At 45.9% G+C, this 21,698-nt stretch overlaps 1 protein-coding gene across 2 annotated transcripts in view; it reads right to left on the minus strand.

Annotated features, from left to right (window-relative positions):
- The window catches only part of ANOS1 (anosmin 1), a 211,627-nt gene that overhangs the window by 22,909 nt on the left and 167,020 nt on the right, over window positions 1–21,698 (minus strand). For both annotated transcript variants that reach the window (XR_011463178.1, XM_070365572.1), the window contains exons 7-9: window positions 18,458–18,663; window positions 14,152–14,296; window positions 4,094–4,240 (exon numbers count right to left, since the gene is read on the minus strand). Coding sequence is in view for 1 of the 2 variants with exons in the window: in XM_070365572.1 (XP_070221673.1) it covers window positions 4,094–4,240; window positions 14,152–14,296; window positions 18,458–18,663 (498 nt within the window). In the remaining variant the exon portion in view is untranslated. The remainder of the gene's footprint in view (window positions 1–4,093; window positions 4,241–14,151; window positions 14,297–18,457; window positions 18,664–21,698) is intronic.

Here is a 21,698-nt window from a genome sequence, read left to right on the forward strand (position 1 = left end):
CGTGTGATCCTAGCTTCCCGACCAGGGACGGAACCCGCGACCCCTGCTTTGGAAGGTGATGTCTTGACCACTGGACCACCAGGGAAGTCCTTCTTCCCAGCCCATCACTGGGGCCAAGCAAATCTCCAGCCACTGTTGACAAGAAACGTCACAGCTGGAGGTGTCCCGGGCACAAAACGGTGCAGCAAGATGAGTGGATGAATCAGCGCTTCCTGCAGGAGACTGGGTGAGTGTCCCCCATGTACTGTTCACTGCGGGAAGCCAGGTACAGGTCGTTAAGATCCTATCTGGATAAACTCAAGTACAGGTACAACATGTGTGCACGTTCAGAAGTCAGGATGTTGGTGGTTTACTCCTCTGAGCCTGATATGCTTTCATCTCCCGTATGTTCACCTGTTCCTTAGATGAGATGCTTACACGTTCGATAATAAAACGTGTTATTTCATTGATACTAATGTCATATGGACGTACGATGCTAATTTTAAATTGGTAAGGACAGTCATCCTCCAATACCCACTGGAGGCTGGGGATTGGACCCCCCACCTTGAATACCAAATTCCAAGGATGGATGCTGGAGTCCCACAGTGAGCCCTTCATACCTGCGGGTTCTGCATCCTTGGGTTCAACCAGCTGCTGACCGTAGACAAGAGTACGGGACCCACAGACCGGTGAATCTGCAGATGCAGAACCCGCTGATGTGGAGAGCTGACTGTATAAGAGATTAAATAAATTCTATCATTTAATGTTAATATGAATATTAAAATTAATCAATTAATATTAATTTAAATGTTGCAATATGTATACATAATGTTACTTTAGTAATATTGAATAAATTTAAATTAACATGATAGTAATAAAATACTAAACCTTATTGGTAATGTTATTTTAGCTACAGAATGAATTTGAGCAGCTTGGAAGAAAATTCCAGAACAAGAGCTCCAGCATCAATATCCCGGCACATGAGCTGATAACACTGAGTAAAACGGTGCCTCAGAAAAGTAACAATTTTGAAAACTAATTCATGAAACAGTTTTGCCTAAAAGAGATTTTGAGTCTTAAAATGCACAGAAGTGATAATACATATGTCAATTATCTCTAAAAGCAGTTTTTCAGTAATGCAAAACAAATACTCTTAGGAAACAAAGGAATGAAAGGAATTTATCTCAAAGATAAAAAGAAAACAGAATCTATTCTAAGGATGAACATTCACTGCAGTATTAATGATAAAACAAATTCTGAAGGCAACTAAATGTTTGGCTACAGTGCAATTACGACAGCACATAATATCCATCAAAGTAACCATTTCAAAATGTTATTAAAAAGACTAACAGTATATAAAATGCAAATATATTATTTGAAAATGTGGTCATTTTACATATACACACACACACACATAAAAATGGCTTCCCTGGTGGCTCAGCCTGCAATCCAAGAGACCTGGGTTCGATCACTGGGTCGGGAAGATGCCCTGGAGAAGGGAACGGCAACCCACTGGAGAATCCCATGGACAGAGGAGCCTGGCGGGCTACAGTCCACGGGGTCCCAAAGAGTCGGACACGACTGAGAGACTACAGTTCAGTTCGGTTCAGTCACTCAGTCGTGTCTGACTCTTTGTGACCTCATGAATCGCAGCATGCCAGGCCTCCCTGTCCATCACCAGCTTCCAGAGTTCACCCAAACTCAAGTGCATCAAGTCGGTGATGCCATCCAGCCATCTCATCCTCTGTCGTCCCCTTCTCCTCCTTCCCCCAATCCCTCCCAGCATCAAGGTCTTTTCCAATGTGTCAACTCTTCGCGTGAGGTGGCCAAAGTATTGGAGTTTAAGCCTCAGCATCAGTCCTTCCAATGAACACCCAGGACTGGTCTCCTTTAGGATGGACTGGTTGGATGTCCTTGCAGTCCAAGGGACTCGCAAAAGTCTTCTCCAGCACCACAATTCAAAAACACCAATTCTTCGGCATTCAGCTTTCTTCACAGTCCAACTCTCATATCCATACATGACCACTGGAAAAACCACAGGCTTGACTAGACTTGGCAAAGTAATATCTCTGCTTTTTAATATGCTATCTAGGTTGGTTATAACTATCTTTCCAAGAAGTAAGTGTCTTTTAATTTCCTGGCTGCAGTCACCATCTGCAGTAATTTTGGAGCCCCCCAAAATAAAGTCTGATACTGTTTCCACTGTTTCTGAGAGACTATGCATACATATATAATAACCTGGTGAGACACGGGAGGTATAGGAAACTTAGCAAAGCGAATCTACTAAAATGCTACTTTCGTGAACTACTGGGAAGAGAATTGGCTTTTTTCCTGTCTTCCAAATTATGTGCATTATGCACCTTTGTAATAAATAATTACTTTAGAACAGAGCTTTACAGTGCAAAATAACGACTGTTTTGAGTGTTTGAACACAAGACCGGCTTTCTAGGAAAGAGGTGAAGACAGGTCCATATCCCTGAAATGATGCAATGTCAGCAGCAGATTTCAGAACGTGGTAACACATTCCTGGGAACCAGGGGCAACCCATTCAAATGTCAGAGCAGCAAGGCATTCGATAAAAGAAGAAAGCGTGCATGCACTTTGTTCAGCTGTTTCCTTAATAGCAGTAGTGTGGCTTGATGGTGACATTTACACAAGCACCCTGACAGCTCAGAACTCTTAAACGCAAACAACAAACACAAAACTCTTAGACGAAAGCACAGGCAGAACACTCTCTGAAATAAATCACAGCAAGATCTTTTTGGCTCCACCTCTTAAGAGTAATGAAAATAAAATCAGAAAAGAAACAAACGGGACCTAATTAAAGTTGAGAGCTTCTGCACAGCAAAGGAAATAATAAAACAAAAAGACAACCCAGAAATGAGAGGAAATATTTGCATATGACTGATGAAGCCTTAATCTACAGCTCATACACCTCAATACCAACAAACCACCCAATCAAAAAACCAGAAGACCTAAAAAGACATCTCTCCAAAGACATGTAGGTGGCTAAGAGGATCATGAAAAGATGGTCAACGTTGCTAATTATTGCAGAAATACAAATCAAGACTACAATGAGTTACCACCTCATACCAGTCAAAACGACTGTCATCAAAAGTCTACAAACAATAAATGCTGGAGAGAGTGTGGAGAAAAGGAAACTCGCTTGCACTGCTGGTGGGAATGCAAATTGGTGCAGCCACTTGAGAGAACAGTCTGGAAGTTCCTAAGAAAACTAAAAACAGAGCTACCATCTGACCCAGCAAGCCCACTCCTGGACACATACCTGCAGAAAACCGTCATTTGAAGACGTACATGCAGCCCGCTGCAGCACTGTTTACAATAGTCAAGACGCGGTGGCAGCCTAAATCTCCATTGACAGAGGAGTCCGTGTGGTACACAGGCACACGGAATACTACTCAGCTTCATAAAGATTGAAATCAATGCCACGTGCAGTGACATGGGTAGGGAGGTAGACATGATCACAGGAAGGGAATCAGGGAGAGAAACAGGGTATCACTTCTCTGAGGAATCTAAAAACAATGATACCGACGAACTTATTTACAAAACACAAATAGATTTACAGACTTAGAAAGCAAATTGACAGTTACCAAAGGGGACTGGTGGGGTTGGGGAACACACTGGGAGTCTGGGATGGACAGGTGCACGCTACTATGTTTAAAATAGTCAACAGGGACCTACTGTATAGCACAGGGAGCTCTGCTCAATGGAATCACCTAAGGCTTCCCTCATAGCTCAGTCGGTAAAGAATCTGCCTGCAATGCAGGAGACCCGGGTTCGATTCCTGGGTCGGGAAGATCACCTGGAGAAGGAAATGGCAACCCACTCCAGTACTCTTGCCTGGAGAGTCCCACGGACAGAGGAGCCTGGCGGGCTACAGTCCATGGGGTCGCAAGGAGTCAGACACGACTTAGCGACTAAACCACCACCACCACCAACTGGAAAAAGAATCTGAAAAAGAACCAACCTGTGTATATGTACAGCCGAATCCCTTTGGTGTACACCTGAAGCTCACACAACACTGTCCATCAACTGTAGTCCGATATTAGAATAAAGCTCAAGGACAGCGATGACCAAGCAAGCATCTGCTCACCTTCCGTCTTTTTCCAGTACACCTTGACCTGCAGCTGGTTGTCTTGGAAGAACGGAGCCCCGACTTCCAGGAGGCGAGCGGGCCGGCGTCTTTGAAGGGGAGGCTGCGTGTGCGTCACACTCTTCCTACTTTTCCCGAGCTGTTCTTCTACAAGAGTGCACAACATTCTGATTTACTGGTTAGAAAGCAACATGGAACCTGATGGTAATCCCAGTGCATCTGATTTCCTTCTGTGATCCTTTCCTATTTAGCGCCTGTTTTTTAAAGGAAAACGTAATTCAGCCACAGATTCCTTCCTGCCCAGGTTGACCACACCTCCCCCTTCATCATAGGCTGTAATGCAGACCTAAAAGTACGCTGTGTAGATTACACTGAAATCCCCAAATTTAACTTAGTAAGAACCCACATTCACCAACCTTGATAGATGCTCTGATTTCAGTAATTAGTGGAAATAGTATTTCTCACAATACATGAATTTTTTTTTGGCACTTGTGAAGGAAGTCAATGAAGTAATATTAAAATACCATTTCATGAAAACAATATACTCGGTGGGTTTTCGCTGAAGGACCAGCATGTTAGATTCCTCCATCTTGAGAGAGACAGAGGCGAGTTCACATGGCTTAGTAGGAAAGATACCCAAAACTCCTGGCCTCCGATCTCTCCTTTTGCAGCTCACTGACTTTTAGAAGTTGCACATGTAGAAATTATGTCCTTTTCTGCTTTCAGAATTCCAAGTACTCCTATGAGATATAACCTCTCAACCTGTATTGATGATAAACCAGTAAGCAATGTGAAAAAAGGGAACCCTCTTACACTGTTGGTGGGAATGCAAACTAGTACAGCCACTATGGAGAACAGTGTGGAGATTCCTTAAAAAACTGGAAATAGAACTGCCTTATGATCCAGCCATCCCACTGCTGGGCATAAACTGAGAAACCAGAAGGGAAAGAGACACGTGTACCCCAATGTTCATCGCAGCACTGTTTATAATAGCCAGGACATGGAAATAACCTAGATGTCCATCAGCAGATGAATGGATAAGAAAGCTGTGGTACATATACACAATGGAGTATTACTCAGCCATTAAAAAGAATACATTTGAATCAGTTCTAATGAAGTGGATGAAACTGGAGCCTATTATACAGAGTGAAGTAAGCCAGAAGGACAAACACCAATACAATATACTAACACATATATATGGAATTTAGAAAGATGGTAACGATAACCCTGTATACGAGACAGCAAAAGAGACACTGATGTATAGAACAGGCTTATGGACTCTGTGGGAGAGGGAGAGGGTGGGAAGATTTGGTAGAATGGCATTGAAACATGTGAAATGTCATGTATGAAATGAGATGCCAGTCCAGGTTCAATGCACGATGCTGGATGCTTGGGGCTGGTGCACTGGGATTATGGGGAGGGAGGAGGGAGGAGGGTTCAGGATGGGAACACATGTATAATTTTTTTAATTAAAATTGAATAAAAAAATAATAAAATCTATATCAAAGTAGGAAAAAAAAAACTCAGCATTTAGAAAACTAAGATCATGGCATCTGGTCGTATCACTTCATGGCAAATAGATGGGAAACAATAGAAACAGTGACAGACTTTATTTTGGGGGGGCTCCGAAATCACTGCAGATGGTGACTGCAGCCATGAAATTAAAAGACACTTGCTCCTTAGAAGAAAAGCTACGACCAACCTAGACAGCATATTAAAAAGCAGACACGTTACTTTGCCAACAAAGGTCCGTCTAGTCAAGGCTATGGTTTTTCCAGTAGTCATGTATGGATGTGAGAGTTGGACTACAAAGAAGGCTGAGCACCGAAGAACTGATGCTTTTGAACTGTGGTGCCAGAGGAGACGCTTGAGAGAAGACTCTGGAGAGTCCCTTGGACTGCAGGGAGATCCAACCAGTCCATTCTAAAGGAAATCAGTTTTGAATATTCATTGGAAGGACTGATGCTGAAGCTGAAACTCCAATCCTTTGGCCACCTGCTGTGAAGAGCTGACTCATTGGAAAAGACCCTGATGCTGGGAAAGATGGAAGGCAGGAAGAGAAGGGGACGACAGAGGATGAGATGGTTGGATGGCATCAGTGACTAGGTGGACTTGAGTTTGAGTAAACTCCGGGAGTTGGTGATGGGCAGGGAAGCCTGGTGTGCTGCAGTCCACTGGGTCGCAAAGAGTCGGACATGACTGAGTGACTAAACTGACTGATCTTCAAAGGTAGTAATGCCTAGGCGTGAAATAGGATTTAGATATATGAAAAAAGAGAAGAAAAAAGGATATAACTCAGGAACAGCCAGATGGCAGAGCAGCATGGGATAGGGTGGGGAGAAGCGGGTGGGGCTTCCTGCTCCAGGGAGTCCCCCTCCCAGCACACATTCACCAAGTCCAGAGCCCTCTGAATCCTGGCGTCTGGGGTTTACAGAGGCTTCATTACACAGACACGATTGATTAAATTATTAGCCACCGATGACTGAACTGCACCTCCAGCCACTCTCTCTTCCTCAGAGGTGGTGGTAGGAAGTGGAGACAGAAAGTTCCAAGCTTCCAGTCACTGGTACGTTCCTCTCATGCCCACCCTGTCCTTTGGTGCTGTCCAAAAAATCACCTCATTCACATAAGAAAACACACCTTCATGGCTCTCACTGCTTAGGGAATTCCAAGAGTTTTGGAGCCGTGTGCCTGGAACGGGCCAACACCAATGTCATCTTTAAGTCACAACGTCACAGCCTGTGAGAAGCCTTACATCCAAGTCTACAGACCCCAGCACAGCAAGCCTGGGGCCCAGAGTGGGGGCAGGGTCACAGGGAACCCAGAAGACAGGCACCCAAACATGCCCCTTTCTGGATGCCACCGTGGGCTTACAGAATCCTGCTGCTTACACCTAAGGCATTTTTTAAAAAGAATTTAAGGTGTAATGGAATATTACTCAGCCATAAACAGGAATTAAACTCTGCCTTCTTCATAAACATGGAGGGACCTGGAGACTGCCATAGTGTGAAGGAAGTCAGAAAGACAAATACATTAATGCATGTATGTAGAATATAGAAAAATAGTGTAGATGAGCTTATTTGCAAAGCAGAGATAGAGACACACACATAGAGAACACACCCAAGGATACCAAGGGGGTTAAGAGTGGCGTGGGATGAACTGGGAGATAGCAATTTACACACATACACTAAACTAATGAGAACCTGACTCATTGGAAAAGACCCTGATGCTGGGAAGGATGGAAGGCAGGAGGAGAAGAGGACGGCAGAGGATGAGATACTTGGATGGCATCACCCATTCGATGGGCATGAGTTTGAGCAAGATCTGGGAGTTCGTGATGGACAGGGAGGCCTGGCGTGCTGCAGTCCGTGGGGTCCCAAAGAATGGGACACGACTGAGTGACTGAACTGAAGGTGAATGAGAACCTACTGTATACCACAGAGAACTCTACTCAATGCTGTGTAGTGGTCTATATGAGAAGACATCTGAAAGAGAGGATAAGTGTATACATATAACCGCCTGTGCTGTATAGCAGAAACTAATACCAACACTGTGAAATCAACTGTACTCCAATAAAAAGCTTTTTTTAGAAAGTTTAAGGCTTTTCACAAATCTTAAATTTTTCACAAGCTCATTTATGCATCTAATTCCTTAAATAACCTGTCCTGTTAAGAATTCACTGGCAGATAACCAAGACAGTCTAGACGGTTGTTTAACCTCTCCGTGAATACTGTCGTCCTTGGGCCTGTTATATCCCATGGAAATGTTTAGTTTTCACTACCGACGTAAAAAAAGCGTATATATCTCAGGATTGAACGTCTGCTGCTTTACTGAATGATTTCAGCGTGAACCCGCGTGGCCACGCCCCCACACATGGACACGCCCCCACACATAGAGGACACGCCCCCACACAGCACATGCCCCAGAGGACACGCCCACAGAGGACACGCCCACACACAGGGGCACGCCCCCAGAGGACACGCTGACACATAGAGGATGCACAGTCCAACCTCAGCCCTGGGAGTTGTCCCTCCCTCTGAGCGTGTCCTCCACTTCCAGCAGGAAACAAAAATGGAATAAAAGCCATTTCTCCATATTCTGAAAAAGGATGAGGTCTGGTTTATACTCTTTAATAGTCCTGAAAGTGAAAGAGAACTGAGTGACTAGGCCGTTTCTCCAGATGTTAGATGAACTCTGGAATATTCTTCCAGCTCCATGAGTCCACTACATCAAGCATTTGGAAACTGTCACCCCCGGAAATGTTCCTCCTGCCTCCCAAGAGAGCAAGTTACGTTTCTATTAAAGACAGGATTATGTCTTTCTTTCCTTCAAGGGGCCCTTTTATAAAACTGTGTGAACACGCACCTTTGCTTTCATAGAAACGTTTATCATGAAAACGCCTAGTAGCCTGCAGCCCTGGAAAAACAGCATTCAAAAAGTAATTTATATGCTGACATTTACAGCACTGCTTCCTATAAAATATAATTTCCCTTGCTTAAACTGGAAAGTTGTAATGATTCTTTACTTCTGGTTGGTTCATGATGAAAACTCATTGTGTTCCTGTCACAGGCACACATTACTGTTTATGGGATTATACATCAACGTTGGGTTACAAAGCGTGTCCTGACACACACTCAGCTGTGTCCTGCCTAATCCTGTGTTAAGACAGTCTCTGCTGGAGGCCACCCTGAAACCCAAGTAACATGTATTATGACTGGTACTTTGCAGTATCACTTATTTTTTTTAAATTGTTCTGATCCTTCTGACAGGAATCAGTTAATCCTAGAATAAAGTGGCCTTTGGTAGGTTAAATATCATATCTCTTTCTTGGTTACGTAAAATGGTACATGCGTGCTCAGTCATGTCCAACTCTTTGAGACCTTATGGACTGTAGCCGAAAGTTATGACCAACCCTAGACAGCATATTAAAAAGCAGAGACATTACTTTGCCAACAAAAGTCCATCTGAGCAAAGCTGTGGTTTTTCCAGTAGTCATGTATGGATGTGAGAGTTGGACCATAAAGAAAGCTGAGAGCTGAGGAATTGATGCTTTTGAACTGTGATGTTGGAGGAGACTCTTGAGTGTCCTTTGGACTGTAAGGAGATACAACCAGTCCATCCTAAAGGAAATCAGTCCTGAGTGTTTATTGGAAGGACTGATGTTGAAGCTGAAATTCAAATACTTTAGCCATCTGATACAAAGAACTGACTCTTTTGAAAAGACCCTGATGCTGGGAAAGATTGAGGGTGGGAGGAGAAGGGGATGACAGAGGATGAAATGGTTGGATGGCATCACCGACTCAAGGGACATGAGTTTGGGTGGACTCCGGGAGTTGGTGATGGACAGGGAGGCCTGGCGTGCTGCGGTTCATGGGGTCACAAAGAGTCAGACACGACTGAGCTACTGAACTGAACTGAGCTGGACTGTAGCCCACCATGCTCCTCTGTTCATGGGATTCTCGGCTGTGGGCAGAAACGCATATTCAATTACAGGACTCATACGGCCCCTTCATGGATCGCAGCCATACCAGCCTCTAAGGGGGAAGGAACGCTGTTTATTGGGAAAACTGGAAAAACACCAAAAGGCCAACTTAACTTTGCACAAGACAGAAATCCCCACCACCAGTAGAAGAAAAACTACCATCTCAGGAAAATCAGACGTTTAAAGGATTTTGGTTTGAGGAGAAATCAGTGAGTAGTAAGTTGGGGAAACAGGAAAGCGTGAGATGTGGGCATAAGTGAAGAGACGGCAGGAATACGTGATGGTCTTGAGAGGGGAAGAAATCTGTGATACTGGTTAATGTTTTCTAGAGACTGTTCTGACAGTCATCTATAAGACAGATATTGAAGAAAGGCTGGAAACCAATAATAATTAGGAGATAAACTGTATCAGGAAGGTGGCAATGGCCTGGACAGTGGGCAAGACCTGGACAGGTCCCCACGTTGCAGGTGAGGTTAGAACACCAGAGGACTTTGATTCTTCATGAAGTGGATTTCTGGAGAGAGGTAAACCGAGGCATGAAAAACGACCTCTCCTGACCTCAGGCTCGAACAGAAGGGCTGAGGGACAGGTGCTCTGAGGGTAGGGCCGTGGAGAGAAACAGGGGTGAAAGGATGAGATGATCGTGGTTTGGAGGATGTTCCATTTCACGAAGCTGTCAGCCATCCCAGTGGCGGTGCCGGGCGGGCAGCCAAACATACAGCTCTGGTTTCTGGGGGTGGGGAGGTGGCGGCATCAGGTTGTGGGGTGCCCAGGGTGGCCTCGGCACACGGATGGCAGGACACCCATGGGACTGACTGCAGTCTCCAAGGGGGGAAGCTCCTCCTGCTTCATTCCCCGCCCCCACCCTGTGCTGGTTCTCTGCACACACAGTGCTCTGTTCCAGAGCTGCACGTGTGCGGTGTGATGCCTGCTGCTCTGCAAGGCCCAGGAGAGGCCGGCAGGCTCAGTGCCTACTACCGTGTCAGTCTGTCTGCCTCCACGATTCCCGGCAGCTCTCTGCACCATGGGCTAGTCTCTCTGTTATCCTGGCCACGTGTTTACAGACTCCACATTGTGCTCTCAGAAGGCTGACAACAGGTGTGTCTAATGTGGTAACGTGTGCGCAAGTTCATGTTAATACATGAAAACATTGTATTATATAGAATGCATGGAAATAGATACATAGAGATTGTATAATGTACACATACAATAGTCTATATTGTATATATATTCACATATATACTTTTTCCTTTGTATATGACATATTTGTTTATACTCTAGTGAGGTCTATGATAGTATGATATAGTAACTGTTCCCATAGTTAGACATAGTTTGATGAATGAATTAAAGTGTTCAAGTTGCTAAGTCATGTCTGACTGTTTGCAACCCCATGGGCTATACAGTTCATGGAATTCTCCAGCCAGAATACTGGAGTGGGTAGCGTTTCCCTTCTCCAGGGGGATCTTGCCAATCCAGAGATTGAACCCAGGTCTCCTGCATTGCAGGTGGATTCTTTCCCAGCTGAGCCACCAGGGAAGCCCAAGAGTACTGGATGAATGGATGTAGGATTGCATTTAAAGAAATTAATGAATGGTGGGTGCAGCCACTATGGAAAACAATATGAAAGTTCCTAAGAAAACTAAAAATAGGACTATTGTATGACCCAGCTACCCCATTTCTGGGCACGTATCCAGACAAAATTATAATCCAAAAAGGTACACGCGCCTCTACGTTCATTGCAGCCAACACATGTGAAACAACCCCAAGGCCCACCAAGAGAGGAATGGATAAAGAAGGTGTGGTACATATAGACAATGGAATATTACTCAGCCGCGAAAAAGAATGAGACGATGCCATCTGCAGTGACATGGATGGGCCTAGCGATGATCATACTAAGCGCATTAAGTCTGACAGAGAAAGATGAATACTGTATGGTCTCACCTGTGGGATCTAAAGTGACGCCAATGAACTTACCTATGAAACAGAAACAGCCTCACAGACGTTGAGAACAGACTGGTGATTACCAAGGGGGCCAGCAATGGGGAGGGATGGAGTGGGAAGTTGGGGTTAGCAGATGTGAGCTTTGATATAAAGAACGGATAAGCAACAAGGTCTTATTGTGTATCACAGGGAACTATATTTAACATCCTGTGATAAACCATCATGGAGAAGAATACACTTTTTAAAATGTACATATATATACATAACTGAAATTACTTTGCTGTACAACAGAAAATTGCCACAACGTGGTCCATCAACTGCACTTCAATAAAAAACTTTTAAAAACTCAATGAAGTTATTAAATGCTCAGAAATGTTTCCATGAGAATTTTTACATAAAAGTTGTACTGTACCCAGGCTGATACACAGAAATAGTGGACTTTTCAAATCCATCTAATCTCCCAAAGGACCCATTTCTGAAGTAGGGAGGAAGCTCTTGTTTCGAGAACTCTTTTGAAAAACACCATTAAAAGTGGACCTGCTCCTTTGGATCCCCATTATCTTCCAGGTGGTACAAGATAATTAGGACTTCCTTCCCAAATGGCTCAGTCAGTGGTTAAAGCAGCCGCCTGCCAATGCAGGAGACACAGGTTCCATCCCTGGGTAGGGAAGACCCCTGGAGAAGGAAATGGCAACCCGCTCCAATATTCTTGCCTGGAGAATCCCATGGACAGAGGAGTCCATGCGGGTTCGCAGAGTTGGACATGACTGAGCATGCACACAAGCTCAAGGAACATGGTTATGGACTATCCCTGCATCTAACTCAGAGGAGCCAGCCTCAGTTCAGTTCAGTTCAGTCGCTCAGTCGTGTCCAACTCTTTGTGACCCCATGAACTGCAGCACACCAGGCCTCCCTGTCCATCACCAACTCCCAGAGTCCACCCAAACCCATGTCCATTGAGTCAGTGATGCCATCCAATCATCTCATCCTCTGTCGTCCCCCTTCTCCTCCTGTCCTCAATCTTTCCCAGCAACAGGGTCTTTTCAAATGAGTCAGCTCTTCGAATCAGGTGGCCAAAGTATTGGAGTTTCAGCTTCAACCTACTCTTTCCTAAATTCTAGACGCTTGTCACACCGTCCTGGTTTGACCCAGGCCTGGAGCCATGATGAAAGGCAGACCTTGTGAGCCTGGGGCAGCAACACTTGCGGAGATGCCTGTGGCCTTTCCCAGGCTGACCGTCCATCAGCCCGGCCCCAGGAGCCTCCCCACGGCCCTGCCCGCCACTCCCCAGCTGTCGGCAAAAGCCAGAAACACCACAGCACCCAACATCTGGCTCAGAGACGAGGGTCTCATATGCCCTTCCTCTCACTGTGCTAAGTTCATGGTCACAGACGAGCTTGGTAACACTGGCGCCTAGGATGTGGGCGTGGGGTGACATGGTCACTGCTGCCAGTGCGGTACTGGGTAGCCTTCTGCAGGAATTGTGACCACTGTGTGAAACCCACAAAGAAAGGGGTTGAAAGCCTCAAATGCATGTTGCATTTGAAGAGGGAATTAACAGTTTCTGAGAGTTTAGCTACAAGGATCCTTCTCGAAGACCCGTACGCGTGTGTGAGGACCCGATCGTGTGAACGCAAGCGTTTGCTGGAATGGGACACCTTCTTAAGTGTCCATTGTGACACCACAAGTATCTGTGAAACAGATAAAAGTTGTACAGAAAACTCCAAGGCAGGGCTTCCCTGGTGGCTCAGTGGTAAAGAATCCGCCTGCCAAAGCAGGAGACACGGGTTCGCTCCCAGGTCCGGGAAGATCCCACACGTCATGGAGCAGCTAAGCCCGGGTACCACAGCTAGTGAGCCCGTGTGTCCTAGAACCTGTGGTCTGTAACGAGGAAGCAGCTCAGTGAGAAGCCTGGGCACCATAACTAGGCAACAGTTCCTGCTTGCCGCTGCTAGAGAAAAGCCCTCACACAGCTATGAAGACCCAGCACAGACACATTAAAAAAAAACAAAACTATAAAGACATATTTGCATAAGGATCCTGAATCATGTCAATATTGGCATCTGCTGGGATGAGACACCTTTTCTTCTGAAGTTTCTATTAGAATAAGGACCCTGAATCATGTCAATATCAGCATCTGCTAGAATGGGACACCTTTTCTTCTGAAGTTTCTATTACAAGAAGGACCCCGAATCATGTCAATATCAGCATCTGCTAGAATGAGATACCTTTTCTGCTGAAGTTTCCATTAGAATAAGGACCCTGAATCATGTCAATATTAACATCAGCTAGAATGAGACACCATTTCTTCTGAAGTTTCCACTAGAATAAGGACCCTGAATCATGTCAATATCAGCATCTGCTAGAATGAGACACCTTTTCTTCCGAAGTTTCCATTAGAATAAGGACCCTGAATCATGTCAATATTAGCATCTGCTAGTATGGGACATCTTTTCCTCTGAAGTTTCCATTATGATGCCAAAACACTGCACGCAGAATAGATGAAGACCGTGAGGAAGACACCAAGGTAACACTTGCACACGTGCTGGTTCACAGGACACAGTCACACGCACGCTGGTAGGAAGACCTGCCCGGTGAAGATGGGAAGTGAGGGAAAGGAGCCGTGCACACTCACTGTTGTGGGCGACGTGCGCAGACGTGAACTGCAGGGACACCTTGGCGCTCTTGAGGCGCGTCTGACCCCAGTAGGTGATGGCTTGCAGCTCCACAGTGTAGTCGCAGCCCAGCTGCAGCGGCTCCAGGGTCACCGAGTTCTGGGACTGCAGGCGGAGGGGAGACGAGACTGCGTCAGAAGCCGCCTGACCCTGAGCCTCCCGCCAGGGGTCCCCGGTCCTCAGGGAGCCCACCAGCTCCCACCTGACCTCCGCCAGGACTAAGATCACGGAACCTTCTACATCTTTAGCAAAGCCAGTCGTGCCGTGGATCCAAATAAATGTCACACAAAAGCATCTTTTTCTTTTTTTTGGAAACTGTGTCACTAACCCCATTATTGGATACTCTGCAGTTATGTGATGATGAATAACTCACTCCTAGAACTCACAGTTCTAGGACTGTATGTGTGTTTGAATTCTGTGCCATTGGCAGGATGTGTGTGTGTGTGTGTGTGTGTGTGTGTATCCTGTGCCTTTTGTGGGATGTGTGTTTGTGTGCGTGTATCCTGTGCCTTTTGCAGAATGGGTGTGTGTGTTTGTGTGTGTATTCTGTGCCTTTTGTAGGATGGGTGTGTGTGTGTTTGTGTCTGTGTGTGTATCCTGTGCAATCTGCAGGGTATGTGTGAGTGTGTGTATTTTGTGCCCGTGCTAGGGCTGTGTGTGTGTGTGTGTGAATCGTGTGCCGTTGGCAGGATATATGTGCGTCTCTGTGTGTGTGTCCCTCACTCCTTCCTGGACGGCAGCTCACAGAGACAATGAGCGCCCTTTATAACAGACTAGCAGAGAGTCACAGCAGCGCACACCTGGAGAGACCCAGCGAACGGACATTCACTGTATTTCCCCAATGTGGATCCTCCGTCTTCTATGAGAAAATTTCCTCCGAAAGTTGTTAAGAAAAATCGACTTGACAGGATGCTTTTAAAAGTATGTTTTTATGGCTTGTGGGTATGATAATAAGGTCCCTTACAAGAACTGGGAATTGAGAGAACTAAGCTTGTGGTCTTAGAATTCAAACATCTGTCAAAAGATAGTACATGGGCAGTTCTGCGGTAGTACACTGGCCAGGATTTGGTGCTTTCAGTGTTGGGGCCAGGGTTCAATTCCCTGTGGAGGAACACATACAGCAAATGGAACAGGACACACACACGCACACACACACACACACACACACAATGGAACAGGACACAGACACACACATGCACACACACACCCTGCAAATGGAACAGGATACACATGGCACAGGCTTCAAACAGACACACAACCCTACAACTGTCACAAAATACACACACACACACACAAATGGAACAGGACACACACACACACCCCCCGTGCAGATGACACGGTACATATACACACACATCCTGCAAATAGCACAGGATACACATGGCACAGGCTTCACACACACACACAATCCTAGAACTGGAACAAAACACACACACACACACCCTGCAAATTGCACAGGACACGCACACACACACACACACATCCTTCAAATGGCACACGATTCAAACACACACACAATCCTAGACCTGGCACAAAATACACAGTCACACACATTCCCTGCAGACTGCACAGCATACACACACAAAAACACACGCCCATCCTGCAAAAGGCACAGGATACATGCACATACACACACATCCCACAAAAGGCACAGGATACACACACACATGCTGCCAATGGCACACGATTCAAACACACACACGATCCTAGAACTGGCACAAAATACACATTCACACACATTCCCTGCAAACTGCACAGGATACACAGACAAGCACACACACCCATTCTACAAAAGCCACAGCATACACACACACAAACACATCCTGCCAGCGGCACATAATTTTAACACATACACAATCCTACAACTGGCATAAAACACACACACACACATACACCTATATATCCTACAAACGGCACGGAATACACACACACATCCTGCAAATGGTTAAAGACACACACACACAGCAAATAGCACAAAATACACACAGACACACGTCTTGCAAATGGCACTAACACACACACACTCATACACAAACACCCTGCACAAAAGCTCAAGATTCACACACACAAATACACACGTATCCTGCAAGTGATACAGGATACACACACACACACACACACATCTTACAAATGCCACAGCACACACACACACACACACCTTGCAAATGGTAGAGAATACACAGGCATACCCGGCAATGCTGAGGAAACACACACACTCTGCAAATGGTGCAGGATACACACACACACACACTGCAACTCTCACAGGACACATACACACAAACATCCTGCAAATGACACAGAACTCACACACACACCCTGCAAATGGCACAGAATACACACAGAGAAACATACACATAGATCCTGCAAATGGCATAGGATACACACACACAGACATCCTGCAGATGCACAAAATACACACACACACACACACACAATCTCCTTTTAGTCTGCTGCTGCTAAGTTGCTTCAGTCATGTCTGACTCTGTGCGACCCTAGAGACGGCAGCCCGCCAGGCTCCTCCCGTCCCTGGGATTTTCCAGGCAAGAACACTGGAGCAGGTTGCCATTTCCTTCTCCAATGCATGAAAGGGAAAAGTGAGAGCGAAGTCGCTTAGTAATGTCCGACTCTTAGCGACCCCATGGACTGCAGCCTTCCAGGCTCCTCTGTCCATGGGATTTTCCAGGCAAGAGGACTGGAGGGGGTACCATTGGGGCCACCTGATACCACATGTACTATATATACATTATACGTACACTATACATGCATATATTTCATCATGTCACATTCTGATTTCCATTTCTGTGATTTCCCACCTTTATCTCCTTCGGCACTTTCTATGAGATGAGCACACATTATCAGTTATCACTTGTTGCAGAATTGTACGAAATAAAACCTGGAACTGTCAGAAAGTTTCTTACAAATAAAACAGCATTGCAGCTGGATATCAGTGATGTGGACTGGTAGAGATGTGTTTTACAATCCTCGATGGCACAAATACTGGAATGTTCATTTAAAAAAAATTGTTGCTGTCTTTTAAAAGCTCTTTTCAACATTAGTTTGTGCAATTCAATCGTATAAATTAGAGAGGAAGTTGTTCGTTTATGTTTTATAACATCAATATAAAAAGTGTGTAATAAAAGCACATTTTTTTATACATTAAGCATATGTCACACCAGGCAGAATGTTCAGTGTTATGGAGATCTCACTGCAAGAAATGTTTTGGTGAAGATTTTATTTCTTGGTATGTGGACAATAAGCCATCCCACATCCTTTTAATCCAAGAGAAACATATATCGTCAAACATACATCTTGTAAACTGTGTGCAGTTCTAGCAATGACATTACAGATAGGAGCACCTTGCAATACAGAAAAACTAAAAACTTTAACTCCTCAATTCAGAAGGATCGCTTAAAAAAAAAAGCAAACCTTAATATCAAGGACATTTTGAATTGTACCATTTTCAGTGGCTAGACATAGCATATTAAAAAGCAGAGATATTACTTTGCCAACAAAGGTCCGTCTAGTCAAGGCTATGGTTTTTCCAGTGGTCATGTATGGATGTGAGAGTTGGACTGTGAAGGAAGCTGAGCACCAAAGAATTGATACTTTTGAACTGTGGTGTTGGAGAAGACTCTAGCGAGTCCCTTGGACTGCAAGGAGACTCAACCAGTCCATCCTAAAGGAGACCAGTCCTGGGTGTTCTTTGGAAGGACTGATGCTGAGGCTGAAACTCCAGTACTCTGGCCACCTGATGCAAAGTGTTGACTCACTGGAAAAGACCCCGATGCTGGGAGGGATTGGAGGCAGGAGGAGAAGGGGGACGACAGAGGATGAGATGGCTGGATGGCATCACTGACTTGATGTACATGAGTTTGGGTGAACCCTGGGAGTTGGTGATGGACAGGGAGGCCTGGCATGCTGCCATTCATGGGGTTGCAAAGAGTCGGACACCACTGAGCGACTGAACTGAACTGAGACAGGTAAGAGGGACATGATTCCAGTCCCTTTGATTTCTAGAGTTTGTGCTGGCCCTTTGGATATGAGTAAGTCAACAGACGACATTCAAGCGTTCTCAGCCTGAAATGTCCGAGGCTGATTGGCCAGTGTGGTCCTCTGATCACAGATTCTCCTTGGCCAGAGGGAAGCGATGGGAATTCATTCCTCATCCACCCCTCTTCTGGGCTCATTGGAGGCTGCTCTTAAATGGGGCACCTTGAGTTCAACGCCCCCACGAGACACCAGGCCCCCCTCGGAATGGGCACTTACCCCATCTGTGGTCTTCCTCCTCTTCTTCTTGGTCGGCACAAGGGACTTGCCGTTGACTGTCCAGCTCCAGAAGACTTTGTAGTGGTGCACCGGGATGTCTGGTTCCTCGGGGACATCCCACGCGATGGTCACAGCCACGCTTCCGTCACTGTGGACGGTGGAGTTCACCAGCCGGAGGTTGGCTGGGGCCGGGGGTGCAGACGGATCTGAAATCGCAGGAGACAGAGTTCAGTTTTGATGATGACCACAAATGCACCATCGACTCCATGGATAGGAGTTTGAGCAAACTCTGGGAGACCGTGAAGGACAGGGGAGCGTGGCATGCTGCCATCTGTGGGGTCGCAGAGTCAGACTCAACTGAGCGACTGAACAACAACCACGGAAGCACCATTTCTGCTCATGTGACGACTACAGGGTCAATGCAGGAACACTGCCCTTTATATGTAGGATACTTGAAAACAAGCACTTCAGTTCAGTTGCTCAGTCATGTCCAACTCTTTGCGACCCCACGGACTGCAGCACGCCAGGCCTCCGTGTCCATCACCAACTCCCGGAGTTTACCCAAACTCATGTCCATCGAGTGGATGATGCCATCCAAGCATCTCATCCTCTTTCGTCCCCTTCTCCTCCTGCTTTCAATCTTTCCCAGCATTCAGAAACACTTTTTCAGCCTCAAATTGAAATACAGTCTACAGAAAAGTAGTCAAAGTGAAAATTGCTCAGTAGTGTCTGACTCTTTGCAACCCTATATTCTCCAGGCCAAGAGTGGGTAGCCTTTCCCGTCTCCAGGGGATCTTCCAAACACAGGGACTGAACCGGGGTCTCCTGCATTGTAGGCAGATTCTTTACCAACGGAGCCACCAGGGAAGTCCACAGAATGGTAAGACACGTGCGTTTGGACCATGTTTGTAATCTAGACAGTTTCATACCACGGCAACCCTGCCCAATTTCCACGGTCCTGAAACTGACAAAATTCTGTAAAACACCGTCAAATTCCATTTAGGTTGGGTGACGTTAAACACGTCAGCAATGGTGAAACACCTGTGAAAATTCTGAAAAGAGAAAACAGAAATCCGGGGCCAGCTCATACAAATAAGTGTTCATCTGAGTGGACCTGGAGCTGAACATCCTTGAGTCCAAAGTTTAGAGCCACATGGAGACATCAGCAAAAACAAACCATTTTTTTTTTTAATCCACATTACAAATGGGATGACAGATGGCTAACATGTTTGTCATTTCACCGTTTCTCGTTTGTTGCATAAACCGAGACCTTCTCAGCCGTTGAGAGAGACCAGGTCCTGGAACACGCCCCCCCCCCGCCCCGACAAATCTCCATTTGAGATATGTATACGAGAATGACTAAGCATGTGTGAACTTGGGGGTCTTTCCCTCATTTTTTGCCACGTGTGTATGTGCACACTCAGTCACTTTAGTCGTGTCTGACTCTTTGTCACCCTATAGACTGTAGCCCGCCAGGCTCCTCTGTCCATGGGATTCTCCAGGCAAGGATACTGGAGTGGGTAGCCTTTTCCTTCTCCAGGGATCTTCCAGACCCAGGGATCAAACCCGAGTCACTTATGTGTCTCCTGCATTTAAAGGTGGGTTCTTTACCACTAGCGCCACCTGGGAAGCCCCAGAAATTGAGCAACTATAGATGCTGCTCACCACAAAGGACTTCCAGATGGTTTTGCATCAAGATGCCTGCCCAATAGTTCTAACACCATGTGCATCAGAGGAGCAAAGACGCAAACTCGATATACACACAGAAGACTGGGCGAAAATACCCGTGTTTTTATTCTCAGGATGCTCTGCATTTTTGGAATGATGGAAACATGAATTATTGTTTTCTTAAATCTGTTGCTTTTCTGTACGATAGCTAAGTTCTGGAGGTTTGTGGGCTATTATTATTATTTTTTTAAGTTTTGTAATTGCGTTTCTAGGCTAATCACTAATCCAAAGCACATTATATGATTTTTTGTGTGACCAAGTGGTTTTCAAACAATCAACATTAGGAACCCTCCAGGAGCGCCCAAGACTTATGCTGAGATAATGCGCTTTCAGTGAGTCCTGGGAGGGCCCAGAAATATATTCATGTGAAATATGTTTTATATAAAATAACTGTTGTTGTTTAGTCGCTCAGCCATGTCTGACTCTCTGCAACCCCAAGGACTGTAGCCCGCCAGGCTCCTCTGTCCATGGGATTCTCCAGGCAAGAATACTGAAGTGGGTTGCCATTCCCTTCTCCAGGGGAATATTCCTGACCCAACCGAACCTGTGTTTCCTGCCTGGGCAGACAGATTCTTTACCACTGAGCCAGTTGGGAGCCTACTTTGCCAACACCAGAATCTTGGCCCCTCCAGCACCTACTCCCCACCACAGACACCCCATCTCAGGAAATGCACAGTCCTCCTTCCCACGGCTCCTTCCCCAAACTTCGAGGCTGTATCCTTCCTGAGCTCTCACTGAACAGCTCCTGTGGGCATATCAATACTACTGAGTCTATCTGGAATCCCACTGTCTCTATCAGAATAACACCCTGGGCCCATTTCACCTTCCTCTCTCCCTGATTATTGGGAAGGCCTGTCTGAGTCTTTCTCAGTATGGCAGCTGGTGAATCGTTTTTGTTTTTTTTTTTTTTTTGGCTTCCCTGGTAGCTCGGCCGGTAAAGAATCCACCTGCAATGCAGGAGACCTCGATTCAATTCCTGGGTTGGGAAGATCCGCTGGAGAAGGGATAGGCTTACCTACTCCAGTATTCTTGGGCTTCCCTGGTGACTCAGACACTAAGGAATCCACCTGCAATGCGGGAGACCTCAGTTCAATCCCCGGGTCAGGAAGATCCCCTGGAGAAGGGAATGGCTACCCACTCCAGTATGCTGTTATTTTTGTTTATGTTTCATTTTATTTTGCTTTTAAATTTGTTAGTATTTCTTTGGCCATGCCGGGTCTTCATTCCAGCAGGTGGTATCTTTAGCTGGCACATGGGAACTCTTGCTTGTGGCAGGTGGTACCCAGTTCCCCGAGTGGGATTGAACCTGGGTCCCCTGTGTTGGGAACACAGAATCCTAGCTACTGGACCACCAGGGAAGTCCCAGCTGGTGATTCTTCATGGCACGAGTTCAGGAGCTCTCACTGCCCACCCCTCACCAAAAAAGAGCTGGCAGTCTCCCCAAAGCCTTGTGCCTTCCTTCCATGCATAACATCCTGAGTCTGCTCTCCTGTCCCTGCTCCTCCTGCTGTTC

This window comes from Bos mutus, chromosome X (assembly GCF_027580195.1).
Source record: "Bos mutus isolate GX-2022 chromosome X, NWIPB_WYAK_1.1, whole genome shotgun sequence".
In the NCBI taxonomy this organism is placed as follows: domain Eukaryota; kingdom Metazoa; phylum Chordata; class Mammalia; order Artiodactyla; family Bovidae; genus Bos; species Bos mutus.